This window comes from Xyrauchen texanus, chromosome 3 (assembly GCF_025860055.1).
Source record: "Xyrauchen texanus isolate HMW12.3.18 chromosome 3, RBS_HiC_50CHRs, whole genome shotgun sequence".
Taxonomy (NCBI): domain Eukaryota; kingdom Metazoa; phylum Chordata; class Actinopteri; order Cypriniformes; family Catostomidae; genus Xyrauchen; species Xyrauchen texanus.
In genome coordinates this window covers 44,796,592-44,822,989 of record NC_068278.1, presented here as the reverse complement: position 1 = coordinate 44,822,989, position 26,398 = coordinate 44,796,592, and the positions used below count along the sequence as shown (strand labels likewise).

Sequence of the window (26,398 nt, the reverse complement as noted above, 5' to 3'; positions counted from 1 at the left end):
TATGTGTTGACATATCTGAGATTCGCAATGTATTTGTGGAGGACTGCGAGGTCAAAGGATGTCCATGTGGCTGAATGTTGCCAATGGCAACAGTTGCTATAAATTTGGGCGAACTTCTGCATTGTTTTTAACCACATGAGAGAAGCGAATGACTCTCACTTGGTACGTTTGGGCATTGATGTCCCGCCACAGATATTCAGGTGAGAGCAACTTACTGGGTTTGTTTAAAAGTAAGTACTTGTTCAAATGAGATTCGTCATGCCATATTGCCTCAATGGACTTTGCAGCATCAATGCCCTGCTGTTCGTGGCAGGCTTTGGTGAGTTCATGTACTTCATTTAAAAAGCCACCAAACGCAGCAGCTGTGTAATAATAATCACCTTCCCCAACTGGAATAAATGCTTGTGACTCTGGTCTTCGTTCATATGTGAATTTATCCCGTGGGTAATCATAGAACCAAGGGTGTATCACAGCTACTAGACGACCTAAAGTCTCCACACCCCAGCGGCCATAGAACTTTGTATCCACATCAAGGCAGAAAATGTAGTCAGCCTCATCGGCCAGTTCGTTCTTAGTTAGTTCTTCCAATATTTGCATTCTGCCCATACTGATGTCCTGCCACCTGTTCAAACTCGGGACTTTCCGTACTGTTAGACGATGTTCATCACCTAGCTTTACTTCGGGAACCTTTTCTGGTTGATCTGTAAACAGGTAGTAATGAACTCGAAAACCAACAAAATAATGTTGCTCTGCTGACTCCAGAAACTCTTTAAGAAAACGTGTATATCTGAAAAAGTAACAGACAGAGAAAAATAGGGAATGATATTTCAGTAAATGAGCATAATCAGAAACAAAAAAGGATTTTTTTACATCTTTGCAGACTATTTGTGGCCAAAGTAACTTAAAAGGTAGTCTCATCCACAATAGGCATTCCCACAGACTGCCCATCACCATTTAACTGACTGTCAGATGCATATACACCCCCTGGCAAAAATTATGGAATCACCACACTTGTTCACCCACCTTTTTTACTTCATAGAAATTAAACAAATCACAGATATGACACAATTTTTTTGTTTGTTTAATAGCAGAACATTCTGGCTTTGAGAAACATCCCTCGAAAAATGTTAATTACATTATTTTAATTAATGGTATATTTTATTCCAGATCAAGTAAAGGAAAAAATAATGGAATAACTCAATGTTGAGGAAAAAAAATCACAAGTAGTACTTTGTTGCTCCTCCTCTGGCTTTTATGATGGTCTGAATTGTTTGAGGCATGGACTTCAATAATGTTAGTGTGGGTTTGTCTGACTCTGTTCAGTCCAAGGTGCTTCATGTACACTCAATGAGCACTTTATTAGACCTTTACACCTAGTTATTCATGCAATTATCCAACCAGCCAATCGTGTGGCAGCAATGCAATGCAAAAAATCACGCAGATATGGGTCAGGAGCTTCAGTTAATGTTCACATCAACCATCAGAATGGGAAATAATTTTTATCTCAGTGATTTTGACAGTGGCATAATTGTTGGTGCCAGACAGGCTGGTTTGAGTATTTCTGTAACTGCTGATCTCCTGGAATTTTCACATGCAACAGTCTCTAGAGTTTATTCAGAATGTTGCCAAAAACAAAAAACATCCAGTGAGCAGCAGTTCTGTGGATGGAAACGCCTTGTTGACGAGAGAGGTCAACGGAGAATGGCCAAACATGGTTTGAGCTTAAATAAAGTCTACGGTGACTCAGATAATCACTCTGTACAATTGTACTGAGCAGAATACCAACTCAGAATGCACAACACGTCAAACCTTGAGGTGGATGGGCTACAACCGCAGAAGACCACATCTGGCACTTTATTATGACCATAGTGTTCCTTATAAAGTGCACTATGTGTAATTTTTCAAAGCTAAACTGCAATAAGAACTTCAGCATCTTCAACTAAAGACCAAGACGTTCTTCCTTTTTGTATTTTTTTTTCTTACAATGTTGTCAACACCCTACAATTACTCAGAATATATCATCTAAAACTACAGTTAAACCTACAGGGGAACTAAACACAAAACAAAAGATAAAAAGAGAAGGATTGATAGATAGAGAAAAAGGTATAATGTCGTGCTCACTTTCCCAATGCAAACACTGTGGTTGCTATGGTGATGTTTTGTTGATTGTGCAGAGAGTCAATCAGTGTGGGATCAAAAGTTCCCTCCCAAATAATTGGGGCCAACCATGGTGTCACAGAAGCAACATCTGTCCGACTGTTTGAAACACACATACACACACATACACAGTGCACCTATCAGTGTAAACTGCAGAGCCAATTAAACTGGAGATAAAACAGGTTACTACTGCAAGCACATTATACTCACCCCACCAGGACACTGGGTTGATTGTACACAAACCTGTAACTCAAATGCAGAAAGCAGAAATAAAACAGATATTTTTTCATTGGTTCATGGACATTCGTCGATGCACATAAAACTACAAGCTCTGTTGTCACTTTTTCATCTATTTTTCCTTTTCGAGCTGAAGTCCAAGAAGTGAGGAGCAGTGTTAGGTGTAACTGTATTACAAAGTAATTAGTTACTGTAATCTAGTTAAAAACTAGTGTGCGACAATGACCAAGGAGAAAATAGATGTTATTTTAAATTTGTGGAGCAGAACAGAAAACTATGTTTGTGACAAGTGTTTTAGAAAGTAACTTAAAAGTAAAGTAATTAGTAATGTAATTATTTTTTCAATTAAGTAATCTGATTATAATTTTAGAGAATTAGTTAGTCATTTGTAGTGGATTACTTTATTTTAGTAACTTACGCAACACTGTTGAGGAGGCAATATCATCACTAACCTCTCACTGGTCATCAGCTCTTTGTAGAACTACCATATTCAGCACCATTAAAATCTCTCTGTCTCTCTCTCTCTCTCTCTCTCTCTCTCTCTCTCTCTCTCTCTCTCTCTCTCTATATATATACAGTGAGGAAAATAAGTATTTGAACACCCTGCTATTTTGCAAGTTCTCCCACTTAGAAATCATGGAGGGGTCTGAAATTGTCATCGTAGGTGCATGTCCACTGTGAGAGACATAATCTAAAAAAAAAAATCCAGAAATCACAATGTATGATTTTTTAACTATTTATTTGTATGATACAGCTGCAAATAAGTATTTGAACACCTGAGAAAATCAGTGTTAATATTTGGTACAGTAGCCTTTGTTTGCAATTACAGAGGTCAAACGTTTCCTGTAGTTTTTCACCAGGTTTGCACACACTGCAGGAGGGATTTTGGCCCACTCCCCACACAGATCTTCTCTAGATCAGTCAGGTTTCTGGGCTGTCGCTGAGAAACACGGAGTTTGAGCTCCCTCCAAAGATTCTCTATTGGGTTTAGGTCTGGAGACTGGCTAGGCCACGCCAGAACCTTGATATGCTTCTTACAGAGCCACTCCTTGGTTATCCTGGCTGTTTGCTTCGGGTCATTGTCATGTTGGAAGACCCAGCCTCGACCCATCTTCAATGCTCTAACTGAGGGAAGGAGGTTGTTCCCCAAAATCTCACAATACATGGCCCCGGTCATCCTCTCCTTAATACAGTGCAGTCGCCCTGTCCCATGTGCAGAAAAACACCCCCAAAGCATGATGCTACCACCCCCATGCTTCACAGTAGGGATGGTGTTCTTGGGATGGTACTCATCATTCTTCTTCCTCCAAACACGGTTAGTGGATTTATGACCAAAAAGTTCTATTTTGGTCTCATCTGACCACATGACTTTCTCCCATGACTCCTCTGGATCATCCAAATGGTCATTGGCAAACTTAAGACGGGCCTTGACATGTGCTGGTTTAAGCAGGGGAACCTTCTGTGCCATGCATGATTTCAAACCATGACGTCTTAGTGTATTACCAACAGTAACCTTGGAAACGGTGATCCCAGCTCTTTTCAGGTCATTGACCAGCTCCTCCCGTGTAGTTCCGGGCTGATTTCTCACCTTTCTTAGAATCATTGAGACCCCACGAGGTGAGATCTTGCATGGAGCCCCAGTCCGAGGGAGATTGACAGTCATGTTTAGCTTCTTCCATTTTCTAATGATTGCTCCAACAGTGGACCTTTTTTCACCAAGCTGTTGGCAATTTCCCCGTAGCACTTTCCAGCCTTGTGGAGGTGTACAATTTTGTCTATAGTGTCTTTGGACAGCTCTTTGGTCTTGGCCATGTTAGTAGTTGGATTCTTACTGATTGTATGGGGTGGACAGGTGTCTTTATGCAGCTAACGACCTCAAACAAGTGCATATAATTTAGGATAATAAATGGAGTGGAGGTGGACATTTTAAAGGCAGACTAACAGGTCTTTGAGGGTCAGAATTCTAGCTGATTGACAGGTGTTCAAATACTTATTTGCAGCTGTATCATACAAATAAATAGTTAAAAAATCATATATTGTGATTTCTGGATTTTTTTTTAGATTATGTCTCTCACAGTGGACATGCACCTACGATGACAATTTCAGACCCCTCCATGATTTCCAAGTGGGAGAACTTGCAAAATAGCAGGGTGTTCAAATACTTATTTTCCTCACTGTATATATATATATATTCCCAAAGCAGTATTCCTCATTAAAGGTGAAGAGTGTATTTCCCCTTCTGTCACTCACTCGACGTTGTGTCGAATGAAGTGACACAAGGGGGTCTTCCTTCTCTGAACTTGAGAAAAGGCCAATGACAAATTGGCAGACAGAATTTGCATATCCCACCCCCAGACATATGGGTATAAAGGGAAGCACACACTGCGAGAACATGACCATGGCAGCGTTGCGGTTGTGGCTCGCCTTCCTTAAGGTGAATGCCACTTCAGCCACTCCTTGTTCCCACGGGATTGAGGACGACCCAGCTGGTGATGAAAGCGATTTGGGGATGACGACGGGCTCGGTTTCGCCGGGTAAATCCCCACGAACCACCCGCCCCCGACACGCTCGCTCGCTTCCGTCCGAGCTCGGAATGAGTGCGGCTCGCCTCGTGGCAAGCCGGCATTCTCCCTTGAGCCCCCGGAATTGGATGATGACATCGCCACTGCATCTACCACCTGCAGTCATAGACACGATCAACCAATTCAGTTGAGCTCAAGGCCCTCTCCCTGAAGACGTAGAACACGGTAATGCAGAACAGCCACCGGTGTTCCGCTTGCACACAGCACCCTTCACCAAGTTGATACAGTGCTACTTGACTCCCAGGTTAGCCACTAAAAATTGCTTCATGGATGGTCTTCCTCCCTAGCCTTCTGGCCTGCAAATTCAGCAGAGCAATTCGTGTCCAGACCCACTACGACGCCACAGGTGCCTTGTACTGTGGTAGGGCTCCACAGGCTTTATTCCATTATTTTCCGCGGTACAGTACCCCTGTCGGCATACCTGCATCTCCCTTGGGCAGTCCCACTGCCCCCGGTTGCCATGCTTATAGAGCTCCTCCCTTATCAGGCAGGACCTACCACCATGCCGCTCCCACGTACAGCTTCACATCCCTCGTGGTGTATTTGCCATATGTTACCTCCCCCTAGTCTGGGCAGGATGTGGCTTCCACGGGGTCTTTTCCCCCTGAAAGAATAGGACCAGGAAAAACCTTCTTCCCCGACACATTTCATAGTGCAAAGACATAGAGAGAGAAAAGGCCATGGCTGCCGGGCTTGCTCCCATGCTAGTCATGTTGCACCTGTTCCCCCCTCAGGGGTGCTGGGAACCTAAGGTCTGTATATGAAACCTTTTCTGGGGCATTGGGGAGGGTTACATGCGGCCGACACAGCTGCTTCTAGCACGCAGCAGCCTGCTTGCACCTGTGTCCACAGTTCACATAACACGGGCTAGTGCATGGCTCTTTCAAATGGGACCCCTTGTGTCACTTCATTCGACACAACGTCGAGTGAGTGACAGAAGGGGAACGTCACAGTTACTGTTGTAACCTCCATTCCCTGAGAAAGGGAATGAGACTTTGTGTCCCTTCTGCCACAGCACTAGACCTACCACTGTAAACAGCCGTACCTTATTCTCGGCTCCTCAGTGCAAAAACCTGACTGACAGACGCGCGCCCGCTTCCCTTTATACCCGAATGTCTGGGTGCGGGACATACAATTTCTGTCTGCCAATTTCTCATTGGCCTTTTCTCAAGTTCAGAGGTATGCGAGGCTCCCAAGGAAGTCCCCCTTTTGTCACTTTATTCGACACAATGTCTCGTTCCTTCCATCAGGGAACGGAGGTTACAATAGTAACCGTGACGTTTTTGCGGCACCAAACCACATTCAAAATAGTGGCTTCATCTAAAAATGTAGGCAGCTGACTTCCTGTTTAATGGCTTAACCCAGTGTTTCTCAACTGTTGGGTTGCGACCCAAAAGTGTGTCGCAGGTCTATTTGGACTGGATCGCAGACAGCAGGGAAAAAACAATGCCAGGGTTCTCACATTGAAGATATTTCAGTGGCCGCCCAAGTGATAGCCTATTTAGGACTGCCGAAGCAGATTTAAAGATAATCTCGCTATCAGCAAAAGGCTTCTCATCTGCATTTTCAAACGAGTGTAACAGAACAAGCTCGCGATCATGAACTGCTCTTCTCTCCGGTGCTCGCGTGCAACAACCGGGCTTGCCGGCGCAGACCTCAAAACTGATGTGTACAATTTCAATTCTAGTGAGACTTTTCTAGTTTAAAGCGTTACGGAGGAAGTCAAGTCAAACCTCTCAAACAGTAGGCTGCCCTGACATGCCAAACAGCACTGAGGAGGAAAATAGCAACACTGTGCACTGCGCTAATCGTAATTGTTTTTCATTATACATAATCACCTTTACAAAATTGTTTCCCGATTTTACATGAGTAAGCATAACTATTATATTTTGACAAAATGTTACCTTTTCATATGAAATAATCTAAAGGTAGAATCTATTAGACCTCATTTTATACCAACAGTGGCAGTTGTAGTTAAAGTTTCAAGACGTGTTTCAGCTAGTATTTATTTTTTAATAAATATTATAATTTATTATTATTATTATTACTGTTATTTAAGACTAGCTACACTGACCTAACCATGGTAATATGGAGCCTTTCATCCTGTGTAATATGTATGTTCTGTTTGAATTATGTTTGAAATTAGTAAACAAACAGGATAATAATGGGCATGTATAAGTAAATATGCTCATCAATTTTTAAAAGAGGGGAGATAAAACTTCCTGTCACTTTTGTTGTTGATGTCAACACCAAAAATAATGTCACTTGATGCATGTCCTTGTACTATTCCTTGAAAACCATGAACAAAACTATGCAACATAAAAGGAAATGCGACCCAGTATACATTACAGGTTATGTTTTTACTATGGTGGGTCGCCAATTGATTTCCAATATAAAATCTGGGTCCTGAAGCAACAGTATTTTTCAAGTAGTATTTTCCGACAGTATTTTTGAATGAATGAAACTCTTAAGGAAACTGGTCTCAGAACAGTATGAAAAGCAACTAATTTTCATCCTAACTCTGTATACAGCCTTCGAAGGCAGAATTGTTCAATTTTCAGATGCAGCCTCAGTTTTCAAACAGTTTTCCCAGAACACGCCCACAGCTTTCTATTAGTCGGACAAATTATAATAAACTCACGCTATTGGTTAATTGTTTGCTTTGCTATGATGCTCAAACAAACAAACCAATGTTTTAATAGTGCCACAAAGCCACAGTATTTACATTTTCGGGAAAGCCAATCAACCAAAAGCTTACTTATAGTTGTACATTTAAAAAAAAAAAAAAAGCTGTAAAGATCTGCATTATAGCTGCAAAACTAGAACAGGAGATATTTTTAAATGTTTGTATAAATATTTGTTTTGCACAGTTCACCTTTAACTACTGATCACCTCACATTTGTCAGCTCACAGCTCATTGGATACTGTACTTGAATAAGATCTAATCTATAATCTATATTAATGAAAACCTGTGTAAAAAGATAATAAAATTGTATTCTAGTAAATAAATGTTAAATGTTCTTCTTTTATTAGGGGATCCATCAACTTGTATGCTAAGTACTATAACAACATATGAAATGAAGTTTTACACACCCTGGTGATAAGCGCAATCCCAGTTTCTTCTGCTTCACCTCTGTCCTAATAATAAAACATTCAGACTCCTAAATGAATTGTTATCAAATGGTGTCTTTTGCTGTTTCTCAATAAAAATTAATATGAGTGTGTGCACATGTTTGTATGTTGAAGAGAGAGTGCATATATGTGTATATGCATTACATCAGTACTTACTTGACAGCAACTGGTTCAGTTAGTCGTTGCTGTTGTTGTTCTTGCTCTTGCTGCTGTTGTTGTTGTTGTTGTTGTTGTTGTTGTTGTTGTTGCTGTTGTTTTCTGCAACTACAAACAACAACAAGATTTTTATTTAGCATCGCACCATTTTCAGGTAGACAGCTATAGTTATAGGTTGGTAATGGTGGGTGTTATGCAGTGTTAATGTCTAGTTGTTCCAAACTCACCTGTCCTGGTTGGAGATGTAGCCCAGGTACAGGACCCTGTGAGGAAAGAAACAGAAAAACTCCATAAGCAGAGACCTTTGGAAAGATGTGCAACTGTTTACTCCTCTTCTCTGAGTTTAAGTTCAAGTCGTATTTGATAAGTACACAGAACTGATTTATGTACACATGTAGTGGATGCAGACTAATTAATTGTTTGCTCGTTGGCAGGCCGACACACGTAATTGCGTCTTTATTGAATATTTTGTCTGATGAGTGTAGTACTCTAAGCTCCACTGAACACATTTTATCATATTTAAATGAATTCCACAGAATAAAGTTTTTGCCTCTCAAAATCAAGGCAGAAAATGCTACAAAAAAAAAAACATCTAGGCCTTCACATACAATTATGTAAACTTTTTAAAGGCAAAGCACAATTGCAATGTGGACAAAAATAATTAGTTAATCCCTGATCCAATAGCCTCTTTTCCACCATTAGGCCTAACAGTTCTCATCACAAAACTGTACCGATCCATGCCGATCTGTGCCAGTTGGCATGGTTACATCTTCTTTCTCCACTGTGGTGTAATCAGGAGAATGAATGTCCATAACAAATCCATATGTGGTGACGGTGTGAAAGGTAAACATTGGAGCGACTGCGCTATGGAGGATGATCGCATGTTCTAGTTTTTAGGACTAATAAAACAGTAAATGTATGCTACAATACTAGTTAAACCATCACCATAAAATCACGAAGATACACTAAACATATACTATTTAAAACATCAGACAAATATAAGCAAATTGGCAAGCTAGAAACAAATTAAAAAGCTTTAAGCTACCTTGGTATGTCACAATTGTGAGTCACCACAAACAAAAGCCATTCAACCAGCATGTTCCAACAGCAACATCTTGGCAAGAGGCATGTTTGTATTTGAAGCAAGCTCAGGATTATCCGTTGAACACAACAATGACTATTGTTGATTCTAGTGAGACTAGAATCCTGTATTGATTTACAATTCAGCAGGTAGCCGTTAGAAGACAAATCGTTAAGATGAGATGATACTTACTTAATCTGTTCCCTAGAAAAAGAAAAATTACTACTGGTATTCAGATACGTTTCAGGTGATCCAATCACAAAAGGTCATAGTTAAATTCAGGTCTAAATGTTTTGTGATCGGATCAGAAAAACCACATACGAATGTGGTCAAAAACGCATGTGATCACATCACATTTGAGGTGTAAATGCTAATTTGTCCTTAATATATCCATGACAGCAGCAAAGCGCCACCCTCACCTATCAATCATCCTGTGCTAAAACAAGAGTTTAAACTTTGTCGGTTACAAGCGGCTTTAAATAAGAGATAATGTGAAGTCAGGTGGTTTTATAGCAAAATAATCCCCTTCCGGGTGATACAAGACCCCTCCACATGTCCTTATCACCCTGTCGAGTTTATTGTGTGTTAGCAACTGGCTGACTGTTTTTTATACTGCTTATCACATATATGTTTTTATATGGCTACTATCCAACTAAATAAATACATGGACATACAATATTGATTTACATAGAAATTATGTAATTTATGAAGAAAGAAATTGCTGAACAGCTAAAGTACACCTCCAGTTTGCGTCGGATTTCAGTTGGTGTATATTTTGTGAAAATTACCATCTGACTCCTCACTAAATAAATAAACAAATGCACAAAAAACATGAATTATAGTTGAAATAATTTTATTAAAGATCACAGAGTGTTATTTCTCATAACACTCTGTGATCTTTAATAAAATTATTAATTCATGTTTTTTTGATGTCTCAGATACCTAAATGAGTGGTCTGATACATGGATGTGTGGTTGTTACAGAGAAAAATCAGACTGCTAGATGCCGCCACTGACCTATCAGAATAAAGTATTCCAGAAAGCCGAGTAATAGAGTGCAACAGTCAGGATCCGGAAGTAAAAATCCCATTAATTTAACCCAAAGACAAATTAATCTTCAACGCTAACTTATTAACCTTTAAAGACAGCCTTACTGTGAGATACAAGGTTGAGAGTATTAGTCATATAATGAGACTTTTTGTGCAGATCATTCTAGCTAAACAGTACCAGAAATGCAATACGTAAGAAATATATCAGATTAAACTTTTTGTTTTAACAATACACATGACAAAACCTAAAAACCAATAGGCTACTAGGGGAACCTGTTCTACTCAGTGTTTTTACAAGATCCAGACCAGTCAGAAAGCATCCCATATTTGCTTAACAAAAGAGTGTTTTGCATGTGAAATGCAAAAGAGTTCCTAGTCCTTGTTTATCTTTCCATCTTTTAAAAAAAAAAATGTATTATGTCATGGTAGTGCATAGAAATATTAGCACAGTCATATGAACTACTTCTCTGGTGGGTTTTTTCTGTCCTTTCTGGAGCTTAACAGACATGGTCAATAGGAACTGTTATTGTATGGAAAATAGCTGCATGAAGATTTCTCCCTTTTGTATTCTACAGAAAAAAATAAAAGCCTTCAGGTTTGGAATGATATGAGGGACAATAAGTGTAGTGCAGATTACATGTAAATTGTTATCAGGTACTGATTACAAATTACATTACAAAAAATGCAGCCAGTAACATAATCTCATAGATTACATTTTTGGGGTAATCTAATACGATTACTTTTGGATTAATTTAGGATTACTTTCAATTTAATTCTATTTTATTTTGTGTCACATGCATTTGAGTAGGATAATAATGTGAACATAAAAGTACAAAGAGGAAGAAAATGTATTCCATTCTTTATCACTGACAAAAATAGCCTCACAAATAGAGCTCCTTATGACATTTAAAAAAAAAAAGTGCATTAAACATTGAACATTGAATTAAATAAACATTAAATCTAACAGCAATGACAGTGCATTGCCAAAGTTTATAATTCACAACACTGAGACAGCAAGTTAATTTTAAGTGCATAAAACAATAGCAGCATTACAAACATTAATGACCATAAAATCAACATAAATCGATCATAAAATGAACAAAAATTAATGAACATAAAATCAACTGCAATGACGTTGCCTAGGTCAAAGCTTTCATCTAATAACACTGAAGCACTTTTAAGCCTTACTGATTATTGATAGTCCATCGCCTGTTCTAAAGCAGAGGTGCAAGAATATTCGAAAAAAGCAGAATATTTTAAAATGACAGTGTTCCACCGAGTCACAAAAGGAACAATTGTGTCAAGTTTTATGTCAAGTTCCATGCAGTGGACACCACTGCATCAGCAGCAAAAGTAGAGCGATGGGCTTTGTTCCATATTGCTGCACATTTTGCATTTTAACTATTGTGTACCCTGCGGGCAGGACCCTTAGAGATGGCTTCCACTAGATCCTTTGAAACAATTAAGTTCTATGTGTGAGCTCCAAACCATTGGTGAGGTATTAAGAATAATATATATACTACTGTAAAAAATATATATACTGTATATACAGTATATATATTTTTTAAAACATATCTTGTTCATAGTTCATTTTAAGTGCATAAAACAATAGAAACATTACACAAACAGTAATGAACCTGAAATCAACAGCAATGACATTGCTAGGTCAAAGCTAATAGCTCAAAGCTCTGACACACTTACTTTTAACCTTTACTACTTAGTAAAAGTCCATCATCTATTCCTTAACTGAGATGTATATCTTACTGTTGTAATGTAAAAGGAGCACATGCTCAAAATCTGCGAGACTATTGCGTTTCGGAGTAAGAATATGATGATAATGATATGAAAATGATCAATTAATTATTAACAAATTACTGCTGTTGCTTTGTTAATATGTAATCGTGTAATCTATAAAAAATAACTAATCCGATTATGAGTATTTTAAAATGTAATTTAATCCAATTACAAGTACTTGATTTTTGTAATCTGATTGATGTAATCCACATTACATGTAACTCATTACTAGCCAGCACTGTGGTCAAAGCTGACAGAATTTGAATTTTTGGTTGAAATGGGTGATTTGGGGTCAAAAACGATCTCGTTTTTTTAGTGATCAAAAGTTTTTTGTTTAATATACATAAAAGTAAAATGATGGCTAATTTTCCAGTTATCAGTTCAATCTTTAACAACTAAATCATAAAATAGTCCATAAACATTATCAGAATATATCATAAAATATATATTCTATAAACTTGAAGTGGAATATTTAAAACTGTAGAATCCATTTAGTTAAACCGCAAACGTGTGTTAAAAATCAAATAAATCGTCATGGTTACTGTTGTAACCTCCGTTCCCTGATGGAGGGAACGAGAAGTTGTGTCGAATGTAGTGACACAAGGGGTCTTTCTTGGGAGCCTCACGTACCTCTGAAAAGACCAATGAGAAATTGTCAGACAGAATTTGCATGTCCCGCCCCCGGACATACGGGTATAAAGTGAAGCAGACGTGCGTCTGTCAGTCAGGTTTTTGCACTGAGGAGCCGAGAATAAGGTATGGCCATTTACAGTGGTAGGTCTAGTGTTGTGGCAAAGGGGACACAACGTCTCATTCCCTCCATCAGGGAATGGAGGTAACAACAGTAACCATGTCATTCCCCTTCTGTCACTCACTCGACGTTGTGTCGAATGAAGTGACACAAGGGGTCCCATTTCAAAGCACCATGCACTAGACCGTGTTATGTGAGCTGCTGACACAGGTGCAAGTAGGCTGCTGCGTGCTAGAAGCAACATCTTCAGGGAGAGGGCCTTGAGCTCAACTGAGTCAAGCGGCTCGAAGGGGGTTCTCTGAGAGGACCAGTGAGAGATCCCAGGAGGGGAACAGTCTTGGCCGAGGAGGATTCAGCCTCCGGGTACCTCTAAGGAACCTGATAATCAAGTCGTGCTTACCCAAGGACTTGCCATATACTGTGTCATGGTGGGCTGCGATAGTGGCTACATACACCTTCAAGGTGGAGGGGGACAGCCTCCTCTCCAACCTCTCTTGCAGGAATGAATGCACTGAATGAACTGCACTGTGGGAATTGTCTTGGTAGGCAAAGAGATCTACCTGTGCCATGCCGAACCAGTCCCATAGCAGCTGGACCGCGTGGGGGTGGAGCCTCCACTCTCTGCCGGGCAAAACCTGTTGTGACAGTGAGTCTGCTGTCATGTTGAGGTTGCCTGGAATATGAGTGGCGTGCTGCGACCTGAGTCGCTGCTGACTCCAAAGGAGGAGATGGCGGGCGAGTTGTGACATATGACGAGAGCGCACGCCGCCTTGGCGATTTATGTACGCTACCGTTGCTGTGCTGTCTGAAGAGATCAAGATGTGCTTGCCCTGAACCAGCAGGAGAAACCTCCACAGGGCAAGGAATATAGCCAGCAACTCTATGCAGTTGATGTGCCAACGCAGCTGGGGCCCTATCTAGGAGCCAGCGGCTGCCTGCCCATTGCACACGGCACCCCACCCCTGTTGAGAGGTGACTTTGGTGACCATGACACGTCTGGACACCTGCTGTAGGGGGACTCTAGTCCGCAGAAAACTTCTGTCCAAGGGTTGAATGTCATGTTGCCATGCCCATCTCAGGACTCGAGTCTGAAGCCAGTGTTGAAGCGGTCTCATATGCATCAACCTGACCTCAGGGCAGCTGAGAGGAGATGGCGGAAACCTAAAGATCCATCAGATCTAGGTAAGTATAAGCTTCTGCTTGCAACTTTCTCAGATAACGTTAAAGCTGCAAAAACCTCCTATTACCAGACAAAGATCAACAGCATCACTGACACTTGTAGCTTGTTTAGAACATTCAACACTCTTCTCTGCCCTCACCCTCCACCACCTGACACATCACTGGAGCAGATATCTTCACCACATATTTTACCAATAAAGTTACAACCAATGCATTCACAGTACCACACCCTATCAAACACCTGTCTCCTGTATGCAACTCTTATTTCTCTATGTTCTCTCCTCTGACTGACACTGGGCTTTCTAAACTCATCCACTGCAACCACCCCACCACTTGTTCCCTTGACCCCATTCCTTCTCACCATCTCCAGGCCATCTCTCCATCCATCTTACCTGGACTCACACACATAATTAACACATCTCTCCATCCATCTTACCTGGACTCACACACATAATTAACACGTCTCTACTTACAGGCACTTTTCCCACTATATTTAAGCAGGCTTGGGTAATCCCGCTGCTGAAAAAACCTACACTTAACCCCACACAGATAGAACACTAGAGACCAGTCTCTCTCATCTCATTCATGGAAAAACACTTGAAAGGGCAGTTTTCAATCAAATCTCTCATAGAACAAGCTACTGGATGACAATCAGCCAGGCTTCAAAAGTGGACACTACATCAAGACTGCCCTGCTGTCTGTCACCAAGTCACTGAGACAGGCGAAAGCTGAATCCAGATCATCCGTTCTGATTCTGCTGGACCTTTCTCCAGCCATTGACACAGTCAACCATCAGATCCTACTCTCCACACTCTCTTCTCTGGGCATCGCAGGAACTGTGCTTGACTCGTTTAACTCCTAACTCTCAGGTAGGTCCTTCAAGGTAGCTTGGAGAGGTGAGGTGTCCAAGCCACATCAGTTACTTACTGGGGTACCTCAGGGATCAGTGCTTGGGCCACTTCTCTTCTCTATATACATAACATCACTGGGACCCATCGTTCAGTCACATGGTTTCTCTTATCAGTGCTATGCTGATGACACGCAACTCTACTTGTCTTTACAGCCCAACGACACCACAGTGTAAGATTCTATATGCAGAAGAATTCCACCAACATGATTTGAAACGGAAAAACCCAGCCTTTTCTGGAATGTTTCACCATTTTGGTGATCACTGCCTTGGAGACAAAATTCACTGAGTGGGATCAAAGAATTGACCTGATTGAAATACAGATAGAATACTATTTTGTCATGGAAGGTGGAGTTTTGGCTATTCAGGGAAAGACAGTCATACTTTGAGTTGGGTGACAAAGCAGGGAAGCATTTGGTTAGATATATAAAGCAGAGAGAGTCTTTTTCTACCATTCCCTCAGTGAAATCTGCTGGTGGTGAAATATGTACCTCAGCCATTGATATTAATAATGATTTTAAAGAATTCTATCTTGATCTCTATAGTTCCACAAATGGTTCAACATTTTGGGATTCCCAGGTCTCAATTCTTAAGGTATTTACAACTGTGCCGCTTGCTTTGTACTATTTTTGGGAGTAGCATACACCCCCCTAAAGTGGCAGACACTCTGGAAAAGGTGATTACTGCTTTTTGAAAAGGCCATGAGGCATCAGTTTATTACTCCCTGCAAATTCAGAGTCTGGGGGTTACAGCTTTAACTTCTATGAAGAGATTATGGGAGAAAGATTTAAACTTGGTATTGCAGGAGGGAGTGTGGGCTTATCTTATTTACTGTCAGGCATGATAATGGCAGAAAATGTCTAAAAGATATCAGAGGCGTGGCGGCGATTTTGCCGGGGCTTCAGCCCTGAATGTTTTGAGTGTAGCCCCGAATGTATTTTGAAAAGTTGACTGACAAATATGAAACCGGACAATAGCCTATGTAAACCCCTGAAATCATAAGTTACCTTATTTCATTGTGCTTTGGCTTTGCACATACTGCATACAGCCTAAATAGACATAGGCATAATCTATAGGTTGAGCTCAACCTATAGATTATGCCTATGTCTTATTCTATGCCAACCATAGAATAAGTTCCTTTGCTGTCGGTAAAAATTAAGCAAATGAGGCTTTGGGGATTTTTCTGAAAGAAGTCAGTGGGTAAGAATTCACATTTGTTTTTGTCCTTAAAGTCTGAAGATCATCATCTGGCTGGCTTTCACCCACAGTAGGCTAAACTTCAAGAGGTCCACTACCGACTGTCATTACATGTTGTAGCCTCTAGCCTCCTTTTTAGCGCATCCGCCTCTCACGCCGGAGACGTCGGTTCGAGTCCCGTTCGGAGTGTACTTCTCTTGTTTATCAGGTGTTGTTTTCACTAAGGATAACCAATAAGCATTAGCATAAAATATATGTGTGACTTGTTTTGTGATATTAGTTTGTAGTAAATATACACTTTGATTTGATTAAATGGTTTTGTAGAGTGTAGCAAAGATGAGCAACAGACTGAGGAGCAGCAGCAGCAGCAGTGCCAGAATCAGGCATGGAAACTGGTAACAAGTAATAAGTCACTTTACTTTAGAGAAAGTTAAAAGTGAAACATTGTTTATCCCAATGATCCTAATGAAAGGATTTTGACAGATGAACATGGAGAATTATATACAGTTCGATGCCATGGTGTGTCAATGAACTTAGACTGAAGTCATTCATGTATTGCTTTAACTTAGGATCTTATACATCATTTTGACTATTTATGTCAAAAAAATATAAATGATTTATATTCAATATTTTTTTACTTCACTTTACTCACTATAATATAACTATTTTGTGATGACTTGTATATGGTAATGTACATGAAAATTCAAGAATCATGATAGATCTTAGGGCAATCCCACTGATTTGCTCTTCCCAATACATTTTCTTCAATGGATTAGTCTACAATTTGAAATATGTAGCACTTGATGAATTCGTTGTTTGAAGCTGATTTGCAATAAGCTATGTGCTGTATCTGTTCTTTTGCATCACAGATGATTCAGGGAGGAGAGAGGATGTTGAGGATAGTACTAGAGTGGAAGATTTAGGAACTGTAGAAACAGGCCCAGCCAGAGCAAAACTCAAAGAATACCCTCTCACCAGCTTTGGACTACAGGGAAGTGGTTGCTAGTGTGAAAATAAAATTGTCTGGGCTAAGCCCGGTTGTCCTTCAATGCTGGAAACGCCTCTGAAACATATTAAGATCTATAAACAATTTTAAATGTAACCATAAAATTTATGATGATATTAATCACTGGAATATAAATCATGGTTCGAGGTGAACATGGTTTTTGTATTATTTTATGATTTAATCGCAGATGTATAAGCTATAATGTGACCCTGCAGAGTTGCGCTCACAACGAACTGCACTGTGGAAATAAAGCGATCTAAACTCAAACAGAGGGGTTACCAGGATATCATGTTTGGGGGGGGCATTTGGCTTGTTTGGGGGGGCAACATAAACGATTGAAAAAATCGGCGCAAAATTAAGCTATACTACACACAATCTGTTTTAGTGCATATCTTTTTCTAAGCCAGGAACCCAGAGATAGGCACAGGGCCCATATTAGACTATAGGGCTTAAACTGGATTTTTGTTGTGTCAGACCTCACTCATCTGCTAGCGATGGAAAAATATGCACAAAACAATCCACTTTTAAATTGTAGTTTATCATCAGATGCAGAGGCGTTTCCAGCATTGAAGGACATCCGGGGCTTAGCCCAGACAATTTTATTTTCACACTAGCAACCACTTCCCTGTAGTCCAAAGCTGGTGAGAGGGTATTCTTTGAGTTTTGCTCTGGCTGGGCCTGTTTCTACAGTTCCTAAATCTTCCACTCTAGTACTATCCTCAACATCCTCTCTCCTCCCTTAATCATCTGTGATGCAAAAGAACAGATACAGCACATAACTTATTGCAAATCAGCGTCAAACAACTAATTCATCAAGTGCTACATATGTCAAATTGTAGACCAATACCATTGAAGAAAATGTATTGGGAAGAGCAGATCAGTGGGACTGCCCTAATATCTATCATGATTCTTGAATTTTCATGTACATTAACATAAAGTCATCACAAAAGAGTTATATTATAGTGAGTAAAGTGAGGTAAAAAAAATATTGAATATAAATAATTTATATTTTTTGACATAAATAGTCAAAATGATGTATAAGATCCTAAGTTAAAGCAATACATGAATGACTTTAGTCTAAGTTCATTGACACACCATGGCATCGAACTGTATATAATTCTCATCATCTCTATGAGAATAATTCATCTGTCAAAATCCTTTCATTAGGATCATTGAGATAAACAATGTTTCACTTTTAACTTTCTCTAAAGTAAAGTGACTTATTCATTGTTACCAGTTTCCATGCCTGATTCTGGCACAGCTGCTGCTGCTGCTCCTCAGTCTGTTGCTCATCTTAGCTACACTCTAGAAAACCATTTAATCAAATCAAAGTGTATATTTCCTACAAACTAATATCACAAAACAAGTCACACATACATTTTATGTTAATGCTTATTGGTTATCCTTAGCGAAAACAACACCTGATAAACAAGAAAAGTACGCTCCGAACGGGGCTCAAACCGCGGTCTCCGGCGTGAGAGGCGACTGCGTTAACTCAGAGCTACCAAGCTGCGTCAATGTAAACAAGGAGGTTAGAGGCTACAACTCTTGAGGTTTAGCCTACTGTGGGTGAAAGCCAGCTAGATGATGATCTTAAGACTTTAAGGACAAAAACAAATGTGAATTCTTACCCACTGACTTCTTTCGGAAAAATCCCTAAAGCCTCATTTGCTTAATTTTTGCTGTCTTTCCTGCTAATTGCCGTTAACTCGCCACTAAGTAACGTTAGTTGATGTCAACGACTGTGCAAGCTCCTCCTCTACCTGCTGCATATTCAACAGAGAGGAAGAAACGGAGTCGCCCATAGGCTACCGACAGCAAAGGAACTTATTCTATAGGCTAGATTATGCCTATGTCTATTTTTACAGGCTGTATGCAGTATGTGCAAAGCCAAAGCACAATGAAATAAGGCAACTTATGATTTCGGGGGTTTACATAGGCTTTTGTCCGGTTTCATATTTGTCAGTCAACTATTCAAAATACATTCGGGGCTACACTCAAAACAACAGATGGACAGATTATTTCTCAAATTCTCAGGGGAGGCATAGTTTATCCTAGGGGAGGCACTGCCTCCCCCTAGACACGCCCCTGAACTCAAAGCACCTCCTGAGCTGAGATGGTCTGAGGTCATTTGCTGCATTCTCATAGAAGATACTATTCTTGCCATTTTTTTCAGAAGACTGAAACAAAGAAAGTGTGAGAACCCTTTACATATGCATGTTACACAAGACTTTACGCCTCTACTAACAGCGCGTCAGACATGCGCATAGACAACTTTTCTGTCATCTGTTCTTAAAAATTGTATAATGTGTGTTTCTTCAAGCGCGTTTGCGTGTCTAACAGCATTTCTTGTGTCATTCCGAATCCAAGACTTAATCCTAAGATTACAGTTTCCCACCATGCACATTATATTAACTACCTGCAATTAATCAATTTGATACATTGGTAAAGAACATCTACCCTTCAATGCGTTATTTAGGTTCATTATTTATTCGTTAGGCTATAGTTATTGATATTGGAAGTTCCATTCATAATGTGTCCAATGGTATAACATTTCACATTGGTGTAACCTAGTAAAACCGGTAAAACCATAGCAACCCTGTGGAACTTGAGGTGTAACTTGCTACTTTCTCTAGTTTTCAGCTTAGCTTAACTATTTTTGTCTGTTGAGTAGTTGATATCTTAGTTAGCTAAATTTTTTGAGTAGCTTGCCCAGCTATAGTTTTAGGGATCATTATTCATGATTGGAAACAAACACGATTCTTCAAACTCTCTATATACAGTAAACGTGCCTTAATGTGTAAAAGTTAAACATACACTGGTGGCCAAATGTTTAGAATAATGTACAGATTTTGCTCTTATGGAAATAAATAGGTACTTTTATTCACCAAAGTGGCATTCAACTGACCACAATGTATAGTCAAGACATTAATAACGTGAAAAATTTATATTTCAATTTGATTTTATTTTTCAAACCTTAACCCATAAACTACTTCAAAGTGTTCTCATCAAAAAATCCTCCACGTACAGCAATGAAAACCGGCCACAGTCAGCTAGAATTCCAAGGATCTGCAAAGCTGTCATTGCTGCATGTGGAGGGTTTTTTGATGAGAACACCTTGTCCAGATACTCAGAATCTATGTGAGAATAGCTTGACAAGACAGCTACATCTATGGGAAGTGGTACAGCAGGAAACCCCACGCTTCCTGTGGTACTTGATCATGATCTCCATGATCTCTCAAAAGCTCAATTGGGTTTCAATCTAGTTCCCTTCCGAGGGAACTCGCACTGCGTCGTTGAAAACGACTCTTTGGGGAACGCTCCTTAGCGTGCGCCTCTGAATTATGAATGAAACTATTCCAATCTTGATTGGTGTTGCGTCATGACGTAACATGTGACGGCATAACCGGATGCATAAAAGTGGCGCCGGCACACAAACACATTAGCTTTCAGCTCTTCAGCAAGCTCTATGTGTATTGTTTGTCTTATTTGGTGTTGTTTGTCTGATTTAAAAATATTATGGCCACCCAACAGTTCATGAAGTGCGTGCACCCCTGCCCTCGTTTCATTACGGGTAGGGACACGCACGCTTTATGTGTGAATTGTTTGGGAGCGCAGCACGCACAGGCAGCTCTCGAGGGATCTGCCTGTGAAAGTTGTGAAGCACTACCCATGAGAGTGCTGCGCTCCGGTTGGCGTGCTTTGATGATCACGGTCAGGCTCGCGTTCCCCACGGATCTGGTCCCGCGTCTGTTGAGGCAGCGCGGCGGTTGAGATCGTGGGGTTCGCAGCGGATCTTGCAGATGAGAATGAGACTGCTGCGGCACTTTCTCATTCTTCGTTTGAGGATCCCGAGCCTACTGTGAGTGGTGCAGAAGCCGCGTCGCGGCTTCTTCTGCCCACGATCAGGTCCCAATGCTTGAGCTCTCTGCTTCCGAGGAAGTGGATATGCTCAGCATTGATCGCGGACGACCGTGAGTCAAGCACGCCAGTTTTCGACCAAGCTTATGAGGAGCTGATTGAGGTTGTGGCGTGCGTGGACAGACTTGATATCAGCTGGCCACAAAATGAGCAGGAAGCGCAAGTTGAAAGACAAATTAGACGAGCGTTTCCTGCGGCACAGATCACAACCTCAGCGCCGGGGTTTGCCGTTTTCCCCGATCTCCACAAAAAAATATATAAATATATATCTCGAGATCGTGGGGTAAACCGCATTCGTCCCGTGTCTCGAGCCCCAGTGTGGTGATTACAGACGATGTTTTGGGGGCACGGGATATGGGCTAAAACCCCGGCGCTGCCTAGTAAGCCCTGCAGGGATACATCTGCTTTAATAAGTAGGGCTTACATGGCGGCAGGTCGGGCTGGTTCTTGCCTGCACTCAATGGCTATTGGCCGCTCTATGGCAGCTATGGTGGCCACAGAGAGGCATCTGTGGCTGAATTTATCGGGGATAAAGGAAAAGGTTAGATCTTTTCTGCTTGATGCTTCCCGAGCAACCGAGGTTGTTCTCGCAGCGGAGTCCTCAGGGAATCGGTGTCGGTTCCCGCCGTCTCTGACGCCTCGGGCCACATCAATTTCCAGCGGATGCACGCCGTGCCATTCGTGTTAAAAAAAACAAAAAAAAACAAGCATCAATTGTGGTCACAAGAACCGTATCGACTAAATCCTGCCGGTCTCTCGCTTCAGGAAGTCGAGAACGGTGCTCGAAAAACACCCGAGACCAGCCTCGAGAGGCTGGTTCCCTTAGTAGATTTTGTAGAGGCATGGAATCATCTTCCCAACATATCTGCATGGGTCCTGCATATAATAAAATCAGGGTACAGACTGCAGTTCGGGCACCGCCCCCCCAAATTCTCTGGGGTGGTGCAGACTACAGTGGTTCCGGAGCAGACTCAGGTGATGGAACAAGAAGTGCAATCTCTGCTGCTAAAGGAGGCCATAGAACGTGTTCCTCATGCAGACAGGGAGTCCGGATTTTACAGCCGGTACTTTATAGTTCCAAAAAGGATGGGGGTTGAGGCCGATTTTAGATCTCAGAGTTTTGAACCGGCCTTTGAGGAGGTTCAGGTTCAAAATGCTTACTATTCCTGCCATCGTGAGCCAGATCAGATCCGAGGACTGGTTTGTCACGATAGATCTAAATGACGCCTATTTTCATGTATCCATCCTTCCATGTCACAGGAGGTTCCTGAGGTTCGCTTTCGGGGGCGAAGCTTACCAATATCGGGTTCTTCCGTTCGGCCTAGCACTCTCTCCCCGCACATTCACCAAATGTATGGATGCAGCTCCTGCTCCTCTGAGACTTCAGGGCATCCGCATACTGAATTATATCGACGATTGGCTCATTCTGACCCAGTCTCGAGAAATGGTGGTTCGGCATCGAGATGTCGTCCTTGGCCACATTCGAAGTTTGGGGTTGAGACTCAACACACAAAAGAGTGTGTTACAACCATCCCAGTGCACAACGTTTCTGGGTGTTGTGTGGAACTTCGATTACTGATGCAGGCACGCATGTCTCCTGCACGTATCGAGTCCGTTCTGGCGATGGTGTCCGGGTTAAAGCTAGGCCAGGCCATCACTGTAAAGCAGTTTCTAAGACTGCTGGGCCTCATGGCAGCGGCATCCAACTTTATACCTTTGGGCCTTCTACACATGAGGCCCCTCCAGTGGTGGCTGAAAGCCAAGGGGTTTTTCCCCAAGGGGAATCCATTTCAGTAAAATCAGAGTAGCGCGCAGATGCCTTCGTTCTCTGCTAATATGGAAGAAACCTTGGTTCCTGTCCCAAGGGCCAGTGTTGGGAGCGTCATGTCGCCGGAAACCGTTTCGACAGACGCCTCCCTCACTGGCTGGAGCGCGGTCATGGACGGCCGCTTTGCCAGGGGTCTGTGGCAGGACCATCATCATTCTTGGCACATAAACTGTCTAGAGATGTTGGCTGTGTTCAGGGCTCTGAGGAGCTTCCTTCCAGACATCTAAGGTTACCATGTCCTAGTACGTTCGGACAATACATCAGTGGTAGCTTATCTGAACCGACAAGGGGGACTCAGATCGCGCCCTCTGTGCAGACCGGCGCATCAGATAATTTCTTTGGTCCCAAGGGAAAATACTGTCTATCAGAGCATGTATGTTCCGGGGGTTCAGAATCAGGGAGCAGACATCCTGTCGAGGCAGGGGCTGAGGCCCGGGGAATGGAGACTTCATCCAGAGGTGGTGAAGTTGATATGGGACAAATTTGGACCATCGAAGGTGGATCTATTCGCGTCTCGAGAGACGTCCCACTGTCCATTTTGGTTCTCCCTCTCACATCCAGCCCCACTGGGGTTATTAGCTATTACCTCTCTAAAGAAGGTGGGAGATCTTCAAGCCCTGGCAGTAACACCAGCTTGCTTGGAGTTTGCCCCTGGCGGAGTTAAAGCCATTCTGCACCCGAGACCTGGCTTTGTGCCTAAGGTGCCTTCTAACACGGCACGGTCTACGGTCCTGCAGGCATTCATCCTTCACCTCATGTGTCGGCAGAAGAAGAGAGGCTCCATTTGCTCTGCCCTGTCAGAGCTTTGAGCGTTTACCTCGAGAGGTCCTCTTCTTGGAGGAGGTCGGACCAACTGTTAGTGTGTTTTGGGTCACCTAAGAAGGGGCTCCCTGCTTGAAACAAACCATTAGTAATTGGATTGTTCAGGCTATTATCTCGGCCTATAAGGTGCGCAATTTGCCTTCACCTTTGGCCATAAGGGCTCATTCAACTAGAGGCATGGCGTCCTCTAGGGCTCTCTTATCGGGAGTGCCCCTCCAGGAGATCTGTGAGGCAGCCGGTTGGGCTACCCCGCACACTTTCATCAGGTTTTCTGCACCTCCCTAGTACGCCTGGCGCACGTGTGCTCTCGTCCTAGCTGAGTGCCTGAGTTCAGTTTCACTCTAGGGCAGGCCTTTTTCGGGCGTGGCCTAGTGGGCATTCGTTCCCCAAAGAGTCGTTTTCAACGACGCAGTGCGAGTTCCCTCGGAAGGGAACGTCTCGGGTTATGACTATAACCCTTGTTCCCTGAGAAGGAACGAGACACTGCGTCGTCCTGCCACGCCCCTCAATGCCTGAGAGCGGCTTGCTTCATCGCTAGGCTAATGTGTTTGTGTGCCGGCGTCACTTTTATGCATCCGGTTATGCCGTCACATGTTACGTCATGACGCAACACCAATCAAGATTGGAATAGTTTCATTCATAATTCAGAGGCGCACGCTAAGGAGCGTTCCCCAAAGAGTCGTTTTCAACGACGCAGTGTCTCGTTCCCTTCTCAGGGAACAAGGGTTATAGTCATAACCCGAGACGTTTTTTGTTTAATGTCTGTGTTCCTTTGCCCACTCTAACCTTTTCTTTTTGTTATTCTGTTTCAAAAGTGGCTTTTTCTTTGCAATTCTTCCCATAAGCAGTACCGCTGCTCCCTACACGCATACTATGCAGTCTGCATAGGGCACCAACTCCTATTGCATTCTGTGGCAACTCAAAAAGAAACACAAAGACAATGTTAAGCTTCATTTATTGAACCAAATAGATTTCAACGATGATTTAATGGCAAGTGATTTTCTAGTACCAAATTAGCAATTTGCATGATTACTCAAGGAAAAGGTTTTGGAGTGATGGTTGCTTGAAATGGGGATTTTCTTTAATCAAAAATCACCTTTTTCAAATAGTGATGGTGCTGTTTTTTTTTACATCAGTAATGTCCTGACTATACTTTTTGATCAGTTGAATGCCACTTTGGTGAATTAAAGTACCAATTCCCTTCCGTAACAGCAAAATCTGTACATTATTCCAAACTTTTGGCTGTCAGTGTGTATACATCAACAGAACAGGATGTGCCGGTTTGGTGGCTCAATGTTTTAATGGGATGGTTTTATTTTGATAAAACATGCAAATGACCCTGTGTGGAATTTCCTTATGTCCTCTTAGACACTCTATTGACGACAAACCAGGAAATGGCAAAAAGTCTACTCTGGGACATGTCATGAAAAGATTGCTCAATATATTTAATGAAGTAACATACATGGGTCTCTCAAATCACATGAATTATGCTAGATCTACTACTAACAGTAATAATAATTATTTTGTTTTGATATTGATTTTGATATGTTTTTTTCAGACATATTGGATTTATTGTTTGTTGTTATTGTCCAGGATATAATCAGTTGAGTAATGTTTACTCAAAATAATAAAATAAAATAAATAAAAAGGAAAAAACTCAAACATTTCCAAATTTCATTTTATGTTCTACTTTTATCCTGCCCTGATGTTTGACCCGTGTTGGCTATAACATACGATTGGTTTTCAGATTGGTCAAATTTGTCTTCATAGATTTATATTATGAACGTGAATGAATGTTACATTTATATAGCGCTTTTCTGACACTGCACTCAAAGCACTTTACATTGTAAACTGGGGAATCAACCACCACCATAGTAACACGTGGGGGAAGGGTGATAGAGATTAGTTTGTGTAATTCCTATAAAACAATTCAAACTGGGACTTGAGAAAAGATAACATGAACAGTTTTTGGTAGCCTCAGTTGTATCTGAAAGATTGAAGATTTAAACCAGTTTTCACGACATAGAAATAACATTTCCCACACATTTCCTATCTTTGACTATGAAAAATTACAATCTGTTTAAAATTGCTATATCCTTAATGTAATCCTCCTGACTCTTGAGAATTGACTGCTCCTGGGACACTCATTTAAGAGATTGCATAAATACTCCATTATTGTTAAATCCAAACAACAAAGATAAGAGCAAACAAGGTACATATTTCAAAAGTAAATAATTACATACCCACTGAATAGCATCCCCACCATCACAAGAATGAAGAATATTAAATTCTGACGGAGTGGCATTATTTCTGTATAAGTAATGCCCACATCTGCTTTGAAAGCTAAACTGAAGTGCGAATGAGAGGATGAAAGCAGGAGGGTGTCAGAAAGAGGAAGGAGGGGTGTGTTGCTCTAGTGAGCGTGAAAGTCAAACACAGACAGGTGGGGCTATACATCAGAGCACAAGAATTAGATAAGATAGTCTACATGAGATCCAAAACTCAAAAATACTTCTTACAAACCAATAACCCATTGACTGATCACAACATTATTGTTAACCCCAAAGAGACTACAATTGAGTTGCATGGACTGCAGAATA

The 26,398-nt window shown here is 41.4% G+C and overlaps 1 protein-coding gene across 1 annotated transcript; it reads right to left on the bottom strand.

Moving 5' to 3' along the window:
* On the bottom strand, nt 1-26,166 carry LOC127633712 (globoside alpha-1,3-N-acetylgalactosaminyltransferase 1-like). The gene is made up of 7 exons (XM_052112983.1): nt 26,042-26,166; nt 8,492-8,527; nt 8,265-8,372; nt 8,070-8,114; nt 2,368-2,400; nt 2,122-2,256; nt 1-787 (listed from the first exon to the last, which is right to left on the bottom strand). Exons 1-7 carry the CDS (start codon nt 26,101-26,103, stop codon nt 97-99), a joined length of 1,110 nt encoding a protein of 369 aa, XP_051968943.1. The 5' UTR covers nt 26,104-26,166; the 3' UTR covers nt 1-96.
* Between the last annotated feature and the right edge of the window lie 232 nt (nt 26,167-26,398).